This window comes from Furipterus horrens, unplaced genomic scaffold, assembly GCF_987537825.1.
Source record: "Furipterus horrens unplaced genomic scaffold, mFurHor1.1.pri manual_scaffold_5, whole genome shotgun sequence".
Lineage (NCBI taxonomy): Eukaryota > Metazoa > Chordata > Mammalia > Chiroptera > Furipteridae > Furipterus > Furipterus horrens.
The window spans coordinates 198,447,672-198,465,673 of NW_028327175.1; the positions used below are offsets into that span (position 1 = coordinate 198,447,672).

Consider the following 18,002-nt stretch of genomic DNA (forward strand, 5'->3'; position numbering starts at 1 on the left):
GGACAGTAACCCCTCAACCCTACAGTCTTGGCTTGGCTCCAGGGGGAAGGGTCTTTTCTCCTGTTTTATTTGTATCCAGATTTCACAAGGACTGATAGGCCGAAAGGAGCATTCCAAACACAGGAAAACTGCCCGTCCCTTTGTCTCCTGCCTTCTCTGGTTGCAGTGGGACGAGTAGAACAGCAGTTGGGTTTGCCTGGCGCCGTCTCCCTGCCAGACTAATACAGGAGGTCGGTACGTAAACATAAGGGAAACCACAGGGCACACCCTCCCTCCATAATCCGACGGAGTCTCAGAACTACTCAGTCACTTCTGGGTCAGCCTACGGGGAGTTAAGCAGATCTGCCCGACTCGCCAGGGAAGCCATTAAGCCCGGTGAGCTCAGGCATTCGCCCAGCGACAAGCTCAGGCAGTATTTCCAGTTTCACGGGACGAGGGCAGGTGTCATAGGTGTGGACTTAGTGTGGTATCTTCAGCAGTGAAAGAGGGACAACAAAATACTCAACTCACCCCACAGCAGAAAGCCGAGGAGGAGAGGGTTATTTAAAGCTAGAAGGGGAAGAATCGTTTTAATATGAAGACATTTGAAGGCAAATTGGTAGAGATAGAAAGTAGACTATTAGACTGATGGTTGTCAGCAGATTAACTAAACAGGCATGAGGGATCTTTTGTGGGGGATGGAAATGTGCCACAATTGAACAGTGGAAATGCTGCACAACTTGGTAAATTTCCTAAAAATCATCGAACTGCATGTCTAAAACAGGTGAATTTTATGGTAATCTCGATACAGTTTTTTCTTTTTTAAATTAAACTGCTGAGCATGCCACCTCCTTCAAGGCGGTTTGTTTTGCCAGCCTCCTGCTCCCGGGGGGAAAGAGCCAGCTCTTCAGGGCGACCTCAGGCTCTTCCAATCTCTGCCTTCCCCTTCCCCAGGCCTCTCCACTTGCTCCCCTTCCCCCTGCAAACCCAAGCTGCTTTCCGTTCTCTGAACACACCGGGCTCTACTAGACTCTCCCCTCTGCTGTTTCCTGTGTGTGGAACGCCCATGCCTCTGGCCCAGCTGGCTTGTCCTTCAGGAGTTGGTGGAGATGTTGCTTGCTCTGCAGAGTGATCAGTCCAAGCCTAGGTCTTCCAACATCAGCAGGGGAGGGACTCTCCAAGTATAAGAGAGCTGGGCCTCATGCTTGGACCTCCTTGAAGTCCTCTCTTCTGGGAATCACCTTCCCCTTGGGGGTGACTCACTAACTGCTGTTGACCCTGGGGTCCTGGCCTCAGGGGCACTACCTGCTTTCCCTCCCCCTCCCTTTCTTCAGCCCAAATGTATCCTTACGGTCAAGACCAGACTGGAACCATCAAAGCTCAGGCACTGCTCAGGGCAGTCGCTGGGTTCTGAAAGACAAGCAGGTTGCCCAAAAGGAGAAGGGTGTTCAAGACAGGGGAGCAGTAGGAGCAGCCTAGAAGGCCATTTCAGGAACCATGGTTAGGGGCCCAGATGGAGCATGGGAAACTAAGACGGGAGAGGTGAGCACCTCCCAGAGACAGAGAGACTTGGGTTGACTGAGCCTTCATCCCAAAGAACTGAGTGGTTTTTACAGGCCCGTAAGGAGCAATGACATGGTCAGATCATCTTCCTGGCCACTCTGTCCCCGTGCACACCAACGTGACCCCAGGGGATCATTTGATGCCTGAACTCAGACCTCACAATACCTCCTAGGTGGGCCAGTTATGATGCAAGAAGAGTTGGTGACTGTCCCTTGAGTCCCCATGAAACTGTCTGAGAAAGATAACCCCAGGCACTGACCCCTTCCATCCTAGCCTGTTGCCAGAGTATGATCAGAGAATGGGAGAACGGCTGTCAGAAGAATGGAAAACAGAGGCCCAAAGATCCAAGGGCCCAAGAAAGGAAGACTGTGGAGGGGAAGTCAAGCAAGAACGGAATACCAGCCAGAACCCTGAACACGGGTGATTCTTCTCAGGATAAAGACTCCCAGTGCTGTCAAGGGGATCAATGTTCCGCTTCCCCTTTGGGGTGAGTGTAGCTACGCTTCCTGTCCATTCCTTTCTGTCCGTCTCAGACCAAGGCCGAGTCGGGGAGCCCGCCTGAGCCTGCAGAAACCTGTGGCCTTGGTCACACTAATGTAGAGTTACTCTTTGTAAGGCCTCCCATTCCCAAAGGGAGACCTAGGAAAACCCTTTCTGGAGCGCTAATGCACCTGTCTCTCTGCCTTCCAGGACATGGATCCAATTCTGCTCATCAGACCCACGCATGGCCCTCGGGAAATACTCCCCCTTGGAGAAAGAGATCCTAGTAAGTGTCCTGAGGATGATACGCAGGGAGGCCCTCCTGAAGGCAGGCCAGAGGTTCCAGCAGTAGAGACATCAGTCTCCCGAACAGGACTCCAGTTGGCTGAGCCCGCTAGTGACTTCCACGCTTGCAGAGCAAAACACTCTCTTATTTCAAAGTCCCAATTAGGACTATGACTACAAGAGATAACAAATGACAGAGGCATCATTTCTTGAGCCCTTACCTTGTGCTAGTTGCTCTCACAGATGATGTTTTCCAGAGGCTGTACCGTGGTCCTGCAGAGTCAATAAAACTCTTTCAAGTTCATAGTAGGTAAGAAGGAGAGTCAGGATTTGAACCTGGCTTGTCTGACCCCTGAGATTCGCCCTCTTGCCCACTACACAGGGGCTCAGACACACTCAGCAGCGATGGTAGAAGGGACCGCCAGCTCATTCTTCCTGTGAGTGGCCCCTACTCCTGTCCTGGGGACATTTTAACAACCCGCATCTCGTTTTCAGCGTCTAGGTGGGGTTCACACCATAGCATCCAGGAAGTTTCTGACTTATAAGCAAGAGGAGGAACGGAAAATGCTCAAGGAACTGCAGTGTCTGTCTTCGGACTACAAACAGGTGACGGACCACAGGAAACAGCATTCCTCAATGCGTTCCACCTGCAGGCCTGTAGACGTACTATGGACGGCCAAGGTGGTCGTGCCCCCGGAGGAGTTCAAAATGCCGCGACGGACGCGGCTTGACGTCAGCAGGCACATAGCACGCATGCAGTTCGCTCGGGCCCTGAGGAGCAATCTGCGGCTGCCCTCCATCGACAGGGTCGGGAACCCTCCCGTTCTGTCCAGGGGGCTCCCAGGCCCAGGAACCAGAGACAGCCACGGGCAAGACAAGACAGAGGGTGACAGGAACGACTGCGATGATGGCACGCAAGAGGAGAGAGGGAACAGAGCCGCAAAAAGACAAGAAATAAAAATGAATGTAATTTTCAAGGCGGAAGAACCCCCAAGATGTTTCACATACCGGCCCAGTGACCTGAAACCCTTCCTGCCCAGGAAGAGAGCGGAACGGTGCATCACCGGTTTAACGAACCGCAGTCTTTTTCACGTGTCTGAATTCCCGGGAGACCTAATGCTGATGAACCAGGAGCTCACCTCCCGAGGCGCCCACCCCAGTGACGTGATGAAGGCCAACCGCTTGGGAGGAGCCAGTGTCTGGGGAGAGTGCCTGCGGAAACCTGCATCTCGCCATTATTAAAGTTTTATTTATTCCCCACGGGGAACTGAGCACCACGGTCCTTATTTTTCTTGCAACGCTGCCTGCCTGGGTGCCATCCCTCCCTGTCTTCTTCTGGGACCTGACCTCCGGGTGTCCAGGTCTGCTAAGGCTTCCTGTTTTCAGGCCACTCCTGATTCTCGGCTCTCGCCTGCCTCTGCCTTCTAGGATGCGGGCTCCTCCTCTTCATCCACTCCCACGGGGCCCCTAAATTTAGCAGTTTAAAACAACAGTGACTAATTTAGCTTGTAATTCTGTGGCCCACCAATTGCGACTGGGCCCAGCTGGGAGGTTCTCCTGGTCTCAGCTGGGGTCCTCACGTGTCTACAGCCAACTGCCTTCGGGTGGGCGGGCCTCCTCCTGGGGGCTGGCGATGATTGGCTGGGTCAGTGGGCCAGGTTTCCTCCCTGCAGCAGGTTAGCCCAGGTGTGTTCACGGGGCCATTGCAGGATCGACGAGAGTGAGTGGAAATCTGCAAGGCTCCTTGAATCGAGACTCAGAACTCGCACACCACCACAGTGCCATGTTCTGTGGGCCAAAACAAAGCATTTCCTGCTTCGGGCAGAACCAAAACATGCCAAGGACAATAGAGGACACCTGATCCATTCTCAAGAAGGTTCTGGAAGCCACAGGGCAGAGCCCCCTCTCTTTGGTCATTTCTTTGGCCAGCCCACCCTATTTAGCTTAATTTGAAGGGACCCAGTGCTTAGATGAGCCATTACAAACAATGACCAAACTGACGTTTGCATTGAAAAAATTTCTTTATTCAGCTTGTCCTACAAATTGACAGGTTAAGATGTACGTACGGTACAGGCCTGAGAAGTGACTTTCTAAAGGTCAGAAGAGTAATTCTCTCTAGAGGAAGCTCCGCTCCTGAAGCGTTTGGCTCAGACGCAGGCTGGGTTTTCAGTGAGGCACCTGCTTGCCTGACATCCTGTCCCAGCACTGAGCCTGATTTTAGGGAAACCTGCCCCTGACTTTCTGCACCCCCCCTTCTCAACCCACCCCACCATGGGCCTGGGCCAGAGGAAACGGAGTCCGGGGCTGCTGGGTGCCAAGCTCAGATTCCACAGCCCACAGGGTCCAGGTCTGAGCCCTGTCCTGGGCAGTCATTCTCCTGAGGACCCATCGCAGAGCTCAGAGGCCAGCGTCAGGTGGCGTGCTGGCTCCTACCCAGTGTGAAGGCCACCCAGGCCAGGACCACAGCAGGAAGACCCCAGCGGAGGTGGCAGCACTGTAGCAGCTCCCCTGGGTGCTGGCTTGCTCCTCCATGTCAGACTCCAGCAGGTTGGGAAGGAGAGAATGTCAGGATCAGGGTGCGTCCAGCAGAGACAGAGGGGATGAGGGAGTGGGGTGGTCCCAGGGCAGGATGACATCATGAGAACGGGTTGTCTGGTGGGAGGAGAAAAAGGAATGAGAGAGAGAAGTGCCAAACAGGAAACTGAGGCCAGACACCAAAGGGCAGCTGAGTGTGGGTTGGGGAGAGTCACGGTGTCTCATCAGCTGTGGGAGTAGGAGTGGTTTCTGGGCAGGATGTTGGAGTGGGGCTTTGGGAAATCAATCCGGCTGGAGGCTCCCAATGGACGGGAGGGGAGAGAGTTGGGGCACTTGAAACCAACTGGGAAATGGGTACATGAGTCCCGGGCAAGGGGTGCCCAAGTCCCCAGCTACTGTGGTGCCCCTTGGGAGAGAAGGGAGAGGAGAGGAACAAGCAGGTTCCCTATTGTCCTGTTGCACTACCACCATGTCCACAGCTCCAACTCCTATTGGAGGGGGCATGCACTGTCCTCTCCTGCTGGTAAGCTTTTCAGGGATGAGGATTTTGATCTGTCTCTGCTTTTAGTTATTTGTCTCCTGGCACATAGTAGGCCTTCAATAGGTATGCACAGAATGAAAGAAGAAGTAAGGAAACAGCCTAGAATCACCCTGACATGGGGGACAGCCTGAATGTGGGACATGAGGAGGGACAGCTCTCAGAGATGCTCCATGGTGTGGAGCCTGTGACCCAGGGGGTGGTTTGTGACAACTGCTGCTACCCCACCAGGGCTCCTGTCACCAGAGCCACCACATCAGATGGCCTGGGCCTGGCCTGGCCCTGAAATCCTGGGAGTCTGTCTGCAAACACTCCCTCACCTCCACACACAACAAGACAGCACAGCAGGACACACGGTCCCCATTCCAGGAGAGGAAAAGGAAATGGCTCGGCCGGTGTCAGCCCCTGTGAGCAGTCAGAACAAGTCGGTCCTGCCTGCTCCCTGCGGCCTGCCCAGACCCTGGTTTCCTGTCCCTGGGACTACAGGGTGTGGTTATCACTGTCATGAGTAATAACGTTCTCCTGACTGTTGTTAATAGGGGTGACAATGATGATAGTAACAAAAGCCACGCAGGGTTTATCACGCTCAGTGACTGTACCAGGCAGAGGCCACGGCAGTTTAACTAACGTTATTTTATGTAACTCTCTCATCAGTCCCAAGAGCTAAGTGTGAACAGTTTTGTCTTAGAGAGGAGGAGCTCAGAAGCAGAGGTCAGAGGTGTCAGGTGTGTCTGCGTCCCAGGTCAGAACTCTCTTGACCAAATCCCACGTACGGGTCCCTCATAGACCAGGAGCCCTTGGAAGAAGGCGGGCGGCGGGTCTCGTTAACTGTGCGTCACGGGCACAGCACAGCAGGTGCCCAGTTCAAGGTGGAGCACAACACCGACAGGAACGCCCCAAGTCCCCGGGGTCGCGGGCCTGGGTCCCCTCGGGGGGTGAGGTGGGAGGGCAGCCACCTACCCGGGCTCGTCTTCTAGGCGTGCGGCGCCCGCAGCTGGATGGGTCCCAGGATGACATCCACCTTCTCCTGGTAGGAGCCCACGTCCCTCTTGGACCGCACCACGCAGCCTCTGCGGCAGCGGGACGTGGAGTCGTAGGCCCTGCACACCACCATCTTACACTGCAGGTACACCGAGGGGAAGCGGTGCAGGAAGTGGAAGGAGCTGAACTTGAAGCGGGCGATGCGGGGCGACGGGGGGTAGTAGGACTCGTAGGTCTCGTCCTTCACGCACCTGGAAGAGGAAAGAAGAGGAACCCGTTTGCGCTCACCAAGGCTCTCATCCCTCCTGGCTTGGGTGCACTGGGTGTGGAACTCAATCCTCGGGCCAGGCCTCCTGCCGCACTGCACCTGCCTGCCTTCCAAACCTGGGGTTCCGACTTTGTCACCCTGCAGGAAGACCCTGGGAGCTTGCGCGTGGCAGCAGCGTCTTAAAGCAGCAAGTCAGCCCAGGGCTCCCACCCCGACAAGCTGGTCCCCATATTGCTCAGTGACCATGCGCTCACTGGCCCCGGGTACCCAGGTGAGTCAGGGAGCAGCAGAACCCAGAGAGAGGACAGGAAGGAAGATGGCATTTCCTTCCCTCTGCTGGTTTCAGGGTCAGGCAAGGTGACACTTGGCTACTCTCTGGTGTCTTTGGTCCCCTCTCCTCTCCAGATTGTCTCCTAACACACCTCAACCTCCTCTGAGGCCCCAGGTGTTTGAAGCTCACGGTTATTCTAATGGGCCTCCAGGCAGGTGATTCAGTGGGTGGCCAGGTGTAGTCCATGCGTCCTTGTGCTCCAGGTCCGGCTGGGACACATGTACCCCCATAGGTGCTTACGCCCTCCCCATAAAACCGTCTTATCTTATACACACATATATGCCAGAACTTGACCGAAAAGGAGCCTTTAACAGAGAAGCACCAAATCACTCGCTCATTGGCATTACTCTCAATCGTTTGACATAAATGCAAATGTCATCTTGTTACTATTCGCTCAAAGAGAACCTGGGTAGGCCCCTTCCCCGTCCCCCCGTCCTTGCTGCCCGCAGGGCTGCCGTGAGCTGGACCGCTGTGTAGACTGTGAACAAGACAAGCCTCAACACCCATTTACCGAATCGACACACATGAGCATTGTGTCTGGAAAGAGATGCTGTTCTTAGTGTCTCGGGGAGGTGAGAGATTTGACCTCCGAGGCCTATTTCCCAGCAGACTGCCTTCCCCTGGCAGTACAACTTCTACGTGAGGCAACTCTTACTGAATGCCAAGGTCAGATTATAAGGCAAGAAGTGATGTGAACACCGATGAGCAAAGACGAAAAAGGAGTGATTAGAGTTGCACGTCGTCCCGGTGTCCTTGGGGCCCTCCCACCTCACCAGAGTCCTGTCACCCAAGGAAACGAGACCACAGTAACCGCCTGAGCACCACGGACCCAGCCTTGGCACCCCTGGTCTTGCCTCTGCATCTTTGAACTTGGTAGGAACCATGGACTCGGAGAATGGCCACACCCAGCTGATATAGGTCAACATTCAGCGCCATCAGGGTGACATCCATTGGGAACCACCTTCTGTGCATTTTGGGGCCCAAATCCCCACCTGCTCTTTCTCATTTAATCCTCCCAGCAGCCCACGATGTGGGGACCGCCATGTTCCTCCAGTGGGTGAAGAAACGGGCTCAGACAGGTGCACCTGCCCGCGCAGACAGCTGCAGCTGGTTACATGGCAGAGCTGGCATCTCAATCTCGGTCTGCTTCAAAACTAACGCTTCCCCACCACACCCACGTCCCTTTACCACTAACGTTTGCCCGGGGTCTGGTCACCTGGGGTCCAACCCCAGTTTGCAGCCAACCTGCTTGATGACCACGGGTGAGTCATTCAATTCCTCGGACACCCACCTCCCTATATGCAAACCAGATGGGACAACCTGACTGGTTAAGCTTGAGCTACTAGAACCGAAATCTGCGTTACTGGAGCCTTTGGGCTACTCGTGTTTGCGTGATCAGGCAGAGGTCCAAGTCTGCTCTGCGAGGACCTTCCTTACCCACTCCGGATGAGATAATAAGCCAACGATGTAAAGTCGTCGGGGTACGGAGATGCTACGCAGGTGTCCACGAACAAGGCCAAGGAGGCGTCGGAGTGAAGGATCTCAGCCTGAAGGTACAGACTCTGGTTCAAGTCCACGTAGTGTGGGCTGCTGGTCACAGGGTGCGAGAACGAAGGAGACGTATAGAAGGAGATGTTCACGTCGAAGTTGCCATACTGCACTTCCTTCACGCCCATGCTGTTGTTAGCAATATACATCGTCTCCACCCACGCGTTCTGGAGCATTCTGCAGCTGATGTGAATGTGGAGGTCCTTTTTCCTCCTGATGATGCCGCCGGACGCCGCGACGCTGAGCACGTTGGAATAGGTGATGGTGTCATTATCCACCTAGGAGAGGCAGGCAAGAGAGCAGAGTCAGGCTAACGTCTGCTGCTAAGGGAGTCTCGTGGCTGATTTCGGTTAGAAGGAGAGCGAAGAGACTCATCGAGACTTCAAGGACCTTCCCAGGACCAGAGACGGCCCGTGCCTCCTGCCAGGGCTGCCGTGACCCGGGGTGGGCATGCTGCCCATCTAGCAAGACCCGCCTTTCACAGATCCCCTCTTTTCTGCCATAGGACGGGGGACCACCGCATGGCCCAGGTGTCGGGGCCCCCTGGGAGCCGCTCCTCCTGGGGAGACGGGCGTGTCTCGGTGACCCCTCGCCCTGCTGTATGCCTAAGCTGGGTGTGGACTCCAGGGCTCGGGGCCTCTCTCTGGCTGGTTCTGTTTGGTTCTCTCTGTTGCTGGGGGAAACCAGGGGAGGCGGTCAGGTACTCGTGGGAGGCGCTGCCAGCATCGGTTTGCACTGTGCTGCAGCTTGGGGTCTGAAGGTGCTGGGGCTAGAAGCGACAAGACGGAGTTGTAGCTGCAGCGGGTGTCTGACCACGGGGGGCGGGTCTTCCCCAGAGCTCCGACGGACAGTTGGGTGGCAGGGTAAGGCGGAGCACTTCCTGTCGCACTCTGCTTTTTCACTTCCTGCACCACAGGGTTCTTCCCGACTTTCATCAAACAGCAAGTTCATAAGATTATCGGTCTCTCGCACCATGTGATGCGCCTACTATCTAGCGAGAGTGACTTTTCTGGGGATGAGAACCTTGTACCTAGTGCTCTGTGAGCGTCTCAAGCAAAGGATGCTTTCTCTTCCCAGGGCTTGGTATCCTGTCAATCAGAGCATCAATAACATCCATAAATAGCCATGAAAGGGACAGGGGATGGAAACCAAGCAGAAGCACTGTGGTGGAAAAGGATGGGTCCAACAGAAGCTGCCCTAATGCCCCCAATGGCCCAGAGGACACAGGGAACAAGGTCCCCTGGAAGTTCCATCGTCACGATCATCGGGCCCCAAGGGAGATGAGCACACGCAGGGCGTGGCCGGGAGGAGACCGGGGCACAGTCTGCCCTTCCCAAATGCTATGATGGTCAGACGCAAACTTCTAACCAGGTACGAGTTTCCATAGCCATGGTGCTTTGGCAAGAAAGGGCACAAAAATAACACCATCGTGGCCTGAATGCAAATCCTAGAATGTAAGGCCATCTGCTACTTTGTCAAAGAGGAAGGAGTAAGATATGTTTGCATTCTCTCACTTAATGAGGTGCCCGCCCCTCTCACCCACCCCAACTCCAGCCCCAACCTGTACCAGCTTCCGGCCCTGGAAGCTGCTGTTGTCGGGGCTGATGTGAGTGGCATCCTGCTGGGCACCCCCTGTGCGGGACGGTGCTGGGAAAACTGCCTGCTGCCCTCCCCTCCTCCTCCTTCCTTCTGTGTGGAAGAGGCCAGGAACAGATTACCACAATTATGTTCTAGCCATGTAGATGTCATCATGTCATCTGGGCCCCCGGAATTCCAGCACCACAGTGCACATCACATAAAAAAGCCTGCTCAGCAGGAGGTAGAGTGGGAAGGCCTGGGCTTACCTGCTGGATGGTGCCACAGCCTGAGTGGGGAATTGTGAAGGTCACGTGGCTTGATGTTATCCGGGGCTTACACTGGTAGACCCCGTTCCAGTTGGGAATGACAAGGTCATTGGCGGAATAGCCCAGGGATTGCAGGTAGCTCCGGCTCACGTTGGCTTGCATTTGATTCGACAGACAAAGCAGCTCTGGCGGCCAAGAGCAGACAATGAAGTCAGTTAGTGCTCCCAAGCCCCAGCAAGTCCCACTAGGAGCTCCTCCCATGCACAGGGGCAGGGATCCAGGTGGAGGCACTGACGGTCCCCATGAGGATATGCGCCGCCCTCCCCCGCCAAGGTCCCCTGGGGCTGCAGTCAGTCTCATTCTGAGGACAGTCCCGCGGGGACACAGGGGATTCCTCAGATAAAGAGAGGGGCGCAGGCTGAGACAGGAGTGAAATGTTTGTCTGTGGTACTGTTCTCTAGAAAGTAAAGTGACGCTCCAGTTGAATTGTGGGGTTGCAGTGAAATAAGGTCCTTTAGCCATGGAGCAGGTCAAAGCTTAAACTCTAGGCTGAAAACGAGCGCTTAGCCAGCACCTTCCCTGGCCAGCCCGTAAGTCAGTCCATTTAATGGCTCAGATCGTGGCAATGAGCCTCTGCTGGGGGTGACTGAGTGACCAGGGACTTTCAGAGGGCAGCCAAATGTGCCAGGTCTCAGGACATGGCCAGTGTCCCATGCCCTGGAATGGCCACAAGGCCTCAAGACAGGAGTCACTTCTGCCCTTGCCAGGGACGTCTCACTATACGCGGAAGGCATCATCTGGTACCTTCTACTCAGTCTCCACTGAGTGCAGTAAGGGCAGTACACAACCCGTCGGCCGGTTCTCGCCCTTGACCTCATTTCTGGGCAGCTGGAGTCCCCAGACCCACTGCCCTTGGTCCCTTCCAGCTGCAGATCGAGCCTCGGTGACCTGCCGATGCTGGCTGGTCCAAGTTCCTGTCCCACCACCACTGAACGGCTGAGGAGCAGAGGGCTCTCCGCGGTGCCCCCTGCCCTGACGAGCCTGGGGACATACTGGTGCTGTCGTTGGAGGGACTGGAGTAGTAGTCAGCCTGGAACCCCCTCCTGGTGACACTGCCATCGCTGACGAAGCGGATGGACATGAAGTTGGACGACGAGGTGAAGGAGTCCCGTTCTCCATGACACAGCCGGGCCATGAGACGGGAGCTGTGGTACGGGCCATCGAACACTTCGATATAGTCGTAGTTACAGTTCCCCTCGAGTCTGCAGGGACAGGGTACACGAGTTTGCCCGCACTTCTCACCAGGCCAGAAACCGACAGAATTAATAGTGGAAAATAATCGATTTTCTCAAATCAAGCAGAGATTACTCTTCTCATGGCCTCCCTACACGGGTCTTAGCCCTTCCTGCCTTTTGGGGTCACACGTATAACATTTATAGTCCCTCTCCCGACAGCCCTTTGCATCCTGGGAAGAAAGCCTCCCATCTGCCTTAGACTCTTCCTTCAATCAAAAAGAGCCTGGTTTCCACTAGAATAAAATAAATATCCATGAATTCATGGAGATAGAAATAAGCTGTTGAATAAGCTATTTATTCAATAGCTTATTAAGTGTTTGATAAGTCAAATAACCTCTCTGAAGGTCGGGTTCTTACAAAGGTGAACTGATCCTATTCATGCACAGAGCTTCCGTGAGGCTCAAATGAAATGACACGTGGAAAAGGTGCTACACAAAATGTCACAAATGCTGCTGGCCACTGTTATTCCAGTGCTGACTAAGGAACCAGTCCCAGTCAACCTGCCGCTGTAGGGTTTTATGAGCTTTAACTGGAGTCCCCGAAATCCAACATGAATTATAATAATAAGGTGATTAAAATCATATAGCGTCTACAAGACCCCACATAAATTTCCAAGGCAAAGACACACACACACCCCAAGGCCACTGCAGATCAGAACTCAAGAGAGAAAACTGTTTTTGCTCAGTGGTGGCTTTTAGGAAAGAAATTATGGTACCTTCTTTCCGGAACACTGAAAAACACCGGGACCCTGCATGTCCACCTCCCCTGGACCCATCCCTCATTAGTGTGCTTTCATGATGTCTTCTCTGCTTAAAATAATGATTTCCCCACTTCTGCCTAAGCCCTGAAACTTTCACCCACTGCTCCCAGTCAAAGGAGTGGAGAGAGAGCTTCAAAAAAGCCGGTGTGCTGGTTAATAGAGTCCTCTGCATTATTATTGCTCCTAACAGAATCTCTCCTCCGGGTAACGTTTTCCAAGTACCTGCATATATTTCTCTCCTGTGACATTGTCAATGACCAGTGATGGGGGAGGGGGGTATTTTATTCTCCGTTTTTGACAGAGGCTCAGGAAAGTTAAATGATTTCCTATGGTCACCCGGCAAGTTAGTGACCAAACTGAGACTTCCAGCCAAGGCTCTTGTCCTGGCCCCACTTTCCTGGGCTGTCTCCATGCTAGGTCAAAAATGGAACCCATAAGAAACAACGTCCACGGGGAGACATGTCTGCTGAAGTGCTAGGTACCATCTGTTCCCTTTTAAAATGCCTGTGAGGTCCCCTACGCGCCCCGCTCTGCGCCCACACACTTACTGCATGTCTCTGAAGACGACAGTCACGCGGTGATTGTTCTGGACCTCAATGTCCCACACACATCTGGCATTGTTCGGGTAGTTCCCGGGATAGAATGGGCTGGAAAACCATCCCGATGGCTGGGACAGGAAGCCTCCGCAGGAATAATTTGCTGCTGGGACAAAGCAGAGATGCTGGTGAGCCCCAGAGCACACAATGGCCAAGACAGAAACCCAGCGAGAGGTGGCCTGTCCACTCAGGGTCAGCGGGACACCCTTCCAGGATGGCTGCACTCAGGGAAGCCTTCTCCTCATCTTTCTCATCATCTCCCCCCAGGGCCAGGCCTCTGTCACGGAGGGAGAGGGAAAGAGCGTTCATCAGGGGGTTCAGAAGTTACTGACTGGGCTTGTGGCAATGTGGGCAGGAACTGTTGACAAAGAGAAAAGATCATGATGAGTTTCCCGGTGTCCCTGACACAGCGGTGGCGTGCTTTCTTGCTAAGTGTGCCCGCCCTGGGGTCACAGGGGGATTCTGGCTGGTGGGACGGAGTGAATCCCAACACAGCGGGCAGATGGGAGCCCACAGCCTTGGCCCCAGACCCCGCGGGAGCAAATGAGTCTGCTTGTCTCGTAATCCTCGGCCTCATCCAGAACTTCCCCTAACCCTGGATCAAGCGAGGCCCCGGCTCATGTGCCCTTTGCACCTGATCTTCCCCTTTGAAACACCTGTCCCGACGGTAGTTATACCATTAATCCTGAATTAAATATTGAATACTGTGTTCTCCCTGAGGGAAGAGGTCACGTTCTCTTTTTCATTATTCTGTAATTTCACAACCCTTCTCAATGACAATGGGACCACACACACAACATGTTAATTTTATAATTAACATTGTAATATTTAGTATTTTTAAAGTATTTTGAGATACCAGATACTTCAATGTTAACTTCAGTCCAGTAAATCTATATCTGTACTAAAAGGAAAAAATGAGGCACATCAAGATTTATTTATAGAAGTGTTCTTCATCGCAGAATCATTTATAATAATGAATAAATATAAATTATCACAATGCCCAGCAACTGGGGACTAGTTAAATGATTTGTGGGCCTAGCTGTGCAATGGGATATAACACAGGTATTTCAAATGATGGTGAGAAGAATTTCTTAAGAGCAAGAAAAAGCTACTGAACTGTATCCATGTCATCAGGTAAAATTTGCAGGTACAATCATGATTATTTGTGAAACTATCCATTTATTATCTCCCTTCTTTCTCCCAAAGCTTCGGCAACATTCCGAGAAATAAAAGCCTTTAATTCTATTCTTTGAAGAATCAATGAGCTCATTCACTTAAAAGAAGGAGAAGGAGCCCTCCTTGGCTAAAACAAAAGTGGGGTAGCCCGCGGCGGGGAGGTAAAGGTTCCGCGTGTGCAGGCGAGATGCTGGCTGGTGGCACCCAGAGCGCACAGGTGGGGAGCGGGCGCGGGGCGCAGGGCCCTGCCCGGGGTGGCTGAGTGTGCACTCGCGGGCCTCTCCACCACAGGCGGCCCAGCCTAGGCGTGAGGTGGAAAACCCTGAGACTTACCCGTAGTGGTCGCAGGTGATGACGGCCACCAACCTAGAAAGGGAATGAAGTGACTTTAGGGTTTTACTGGAAATGCTTACATGCCGTGGTCAGTCCTTTAATAGAAGTGAAATCCTTTTCCTTATGGCAGGAGTCCTCAGAGCCTTGACCATTCCAGTGTGCACTGAATGGCCAAGAACCACACAGTAGCGCTTCCCAACATAGTTGGCACCGAATATTTTCATTATCACACAAAGGACATTTTGGGGGTTGCGCTCTCAATGGGAAGGGATTCTGTACAGATGAGCGTGTGTAAGGGCATCACTTGGCCACGTTTCTAAAATGGTCGTGATTCTCCATGGGTCAACGGGGACAGGCTTCACCTCTGGAAGGACCAGACAGCCAAAACCCGTTCCACTTCCCCTCTCCTGGTGCGGCCAGCGGTCCGAGAGGCTCGCCAGGCTAAGTTCAGTGACAGCCATGGTCCCGGGGTCTCAGCTGCTCACTGTGACAAACCCCAGAGTCCTCAGAGAGAAATCACTCCCCAGAAGAAGCTCGTTCTTCTCCCCCTGCTGCTGGAAACATGAGTGGGTGGAGTCCCAGAGAGGAAGACGGGGCCGCAGGCACTCACCTGGGGTAGTCCGGCTGATCTGTGACGCTGTGACAGAGAGAAGGAGACGAGGTCAGTCTCAGGGGCCAGGGTGTGCGGGAACAAGCCCTCTCAGTCCTGAGACACAGGCATGATGCCTGCGGCCTGCCCCCTTCATGCACGGAGAAATGCTCCCGCAGGCTGTCCAGGACAGCTGAGTCGTACATGTAAACCTCACGGGTTGCTCTGCCCCAGACCAGTGGATGGCAGACACTTGGACAATAAACACTTGTCTGCTCCAGGGGTCCACCTAGGGAACATGCTGCAGCCCACCCATAAAACCAGGGCCACCAACAGCTGTGGGTGAGGCTGCCCTTCTCTCAGGGAAGTCCAGGGGGACAGCAGCCCTTGCAAAGGTGAGCAATCCTGAAGAAAACCACATAAAGAACAGAAGCCCAAAGTATTGGAAGCCCACCTGAGCAGACGACCCCTGCATCCTCATGATGTCCACAGTTGTGTGAGTTCCAGCCATTGTGGGGACAACTCCACAGGTAGGACTCGTGCCCGGAGCAACGCACGTCGTCCAGGACGATGGGGCCAGAACCCTGACCAAACTGGGCACTTCCTGGGGCCCACGTGGCCCAGCCACAGCCCAGCTGCCTGCACACCACGTTGGCATCGTTGGTGTCCCAGCTGTCGTCACACACGGTCCCCCAGGAGCCTCGGTAGAGGACCTCCACGCGGCCCTCACACCGGTCACTTCCGTTCACCAGCCTCAGGGCCAAACCCGACTCGGTCCCTAGAAAGGGACATGAAAACTCATTCTCTCCCGTGTCTCCTGAAGGAGGGGGTTCCGGCGTGGGCTGAGGCTCAGAAGTCTTCCTCGGACCAAGACCTGGGTCCAGGATCCTCTTCCCCAGCGTCAGGGCCTGACCAAAGCCTGGGCGTCACCCTCTCCCACCCGGGGCTGGGTTAGAGCCCTAGGTGTGCGCTCGGATGCACGTTCTCTGACTGGTCCCCACGAAGCCCAGGGATTCAATTGCTGAGCCTGGCCTTGGGGCGGAGGGCAAGGGGGAGAAGCCGGCAGTCTGCGTCAGCAGTGACCGCTGGGATCACCCTGGCACCTGCCACAGGACACCACCAGAGACAGCTTCCGAACCCCCCCACCGAGGGGCAGCCAGCCCTAGGCCCTGGTCTTTGGGGACTCCATCTTCTGTTGACTCACCCCACATAGGGGACCCCACCCCACTGATCCTTAGCCTTGTTCTGGAAGTTTCTTTTTAACTGAGCACCTACTCATGTCACTTTCAAACACAAAGCTTGCCCTGACATTCATTGTAGTATGACCCTCCTTCCTATTAAATAGGAAAACAAACTCAAACCACTGGCCACGAGGCTGAAGGAGGTCCTAGTGCCACATCATCCCCCTGTCCCCTGGGGAAGGGGAAGGTGGGCATGACACCCCGACTTGGCCATCAGAGCACATGGGACTGATTCGTGAGAAGGTAACTAGTGCCCAGCAAGCTGCTCACGGTCCTCCTAGACTTGGCAGCTGAGATGCCGGGACAAACAGACTCTTTCTCTTGGTGGGAGGTACACGTGGGGCTAGCAATACCCGCCACGCGCAGAAAGGAAGGTGATAGTGAGGACCATACACATAGGAAAGTAGAGATAAGAAAAGCACACGGGACGACCTTGGAACTTCTGGATCCAGCTATGCCTGAACCCAGGAGACCAGTAAATGCAAAGCTATGTGAGCCCTGGGTCCTCTTCTAGCTCTAGGGAGTTTGAGCTGCGTTCCTGCCACGTGCAAACCAGATGCCCTGACTAATGTATCCCATCATGCTGGGAGGCAGAGGGCTCCCTCCCCATTGGACGAGGAGATGAGCACGGAGCTGCTTTCACCCCAGATGCGTGCACTTCCCCCAGGCCCGTGGGCGCAGCGTTGAGTGCCGATGCTCCGGCTGGGCCCCAGGGATGCTCACCGTAGGAAGGAGTGGTGGACCACCAACCTGGAGAGAAGAGAGCAAAGCAGGCTTAGAGCAGGACACAGCACCGAGGCTGGGTCTAACAATCTGGGACTGCGGTCTAGGGCTGTGGGGGCGAGGGGAGCCTGTGGCTGGGGAGAAGGAGGCCTTTTCTGAGAGCTCGTCCGGAGCCAGACCACGCCCTTGAACGTGCCTCCCTCCGGCAATGCGGTGGCCCACGTGTGAGAGCAATGACAGTGCTCTCCGGACACAGTGCCCCTCGGGAAATCATCCTGGAGGCTCTGTAGGGCGTCTGTGCCATAAGAGACCTCCCAGTACACGACACGTTTGGCCCAGACAAAGCTTTCCAACAGCAATGGCACCAGGACTCAGCCTCCTCTGTCGCCAGAGGGGGGTACGCACTGCAGCCAGAATGCTCTTGTCTCCCTGAGCCTAACTGGCAGCTCAGGGTGTCATGGGCACAACTAGAACCACCTACGCGCTCTAGACTGATGGCAGAAGGGACCTCGACAGGCCCCTCCTAGAGCTCCCGGTGGGGGTTGCCGGGGTGAGCAGGGAGACAGCAGCCACAGGCAGGGGACTCACCTGGCCAGGCTGTGGACTGGGACTGAGCAGCTGCGAGGGAGAGAAGGACAGTCAGACACGGAGCACACGGTTGCCCAGCCCAGACCCCAGTGTGAGGATCCTCTGCTTGTACCCACTCAGCTGACACCTCCCAAACGTCCTCGCTCTACTCACTACCACTGTCTGTCCCAGCCTCTCTGTTCAGTGCCATCGGCTACCTCCCTCTGCCCAAGAACTGACTTCTCTGTACGTCAAAGCCAGTGCCTTGCCTGGGACAGGCCACCACGGCCTTGGCATTGACACCCAGGGAATTAGCAGAGATTGACCCTAAAGAATGTGTTGATGTGGACGCCAATTTATGCGCTTTGAC

The 18,002-nt window shown here is 54.6% G+C and overlaps 2 protein-coding genes across 2 annotated transcripts in view; one reads left to right on the top strand and one right to left on the bottom strand.

Annotated features, from left to right (window-relative positions):
• Positions 1-1,492: 1,492 nt before the first annotated feature.
• CUNH10orf120 (chromosome unknown C10orf120 homolog) lies at positions 1,493-3,549 on the top strand. Its single transcript, XM_090279442.1, has 3 exons — positions 1,493-1,521; positions 2,233-2,308; positions 2,803-3,549. Exons 1-3 carry the CDS (start codon positions 1,493-1,495, stop codon positions 3,547-3,549), a joined length of 852 nt encoding a protein of 283 aa, XP_090135568.1.
• Positions 3,550-6,312: 2,763 nt separating this feature from the next.
• The window catches only part of DMBT1 (deleted in malignant brain tumors 1), a 36,454-nt gene continuing 24,764 nt past the window's right edge, over positions 6,313-18,002 (bottom strand). Inside the window, exons 18-28 of the mRNA XM_090279443.1 lie at positions 17,654-17,683; positions 17,066-17,092; positions 15,556-15,879; positions 15,123-15,149; positions 14,512-14,545; positions 13,457-13,485; positions 12,956-13,109; positions 11,406-11,614; positions 10,353-10,537; positions 8,398-8,786; positions 6,313-6,612 (exon numbers count right to left, since the gene is read on the bottom strand). Coding sequence (XP_090135569.1) covers positions 6,354-6,612; positions 8,398-8,786; positions 10,353-10,537; positions 11,406-11,614; positions 12,956-13,109; positions 13,457-13,485; positions 14,512-14,545; positions 15,123-15,149; positions 15,556-15,879; positions 17,066-17,092; positions 17,654-17,683 — 1,667 coding nt within the window. The 3' untranslated portion in view covers positions 6,313-6,353. The remainder of the gene's footprint in view (positions 6,613-8,397; positions 8,787-10,352; positions 10,538-11,405; positions 11,615-12,955; positions 13,110-13,456; positions 13,486-14,511; positions 14,546-15,122; positions 15,150-15,555; positions 15,880-17,065; positions 17,093-17,653; positions 17,684-18,002) is intronic.

Excerpts from the sequence above, each read along its gene's own strand:
- CUNH10orf120 (XM_090279442.1), top strand. The coding sequence starts at position 1,493 with ATGGAGCATGGGAAACTAAGACGGGAGAG. Across the intron at positions 1,522-2,232 it reads GGGAAACTAAGACGGGAGAG|GACATGGATCCAATTCTGCT; the intron begins GTGAGCACCTCC and ends TCTGCCTTCCAG. Across the intron at positions 2,309-2,802 it reads CCTTGGAGAAAGAGATCCTA|CGTCTAGGTGGGGTTCACAC; the intron begins GTAAGTGTCCTG and ends TCTCGTTTTCAG.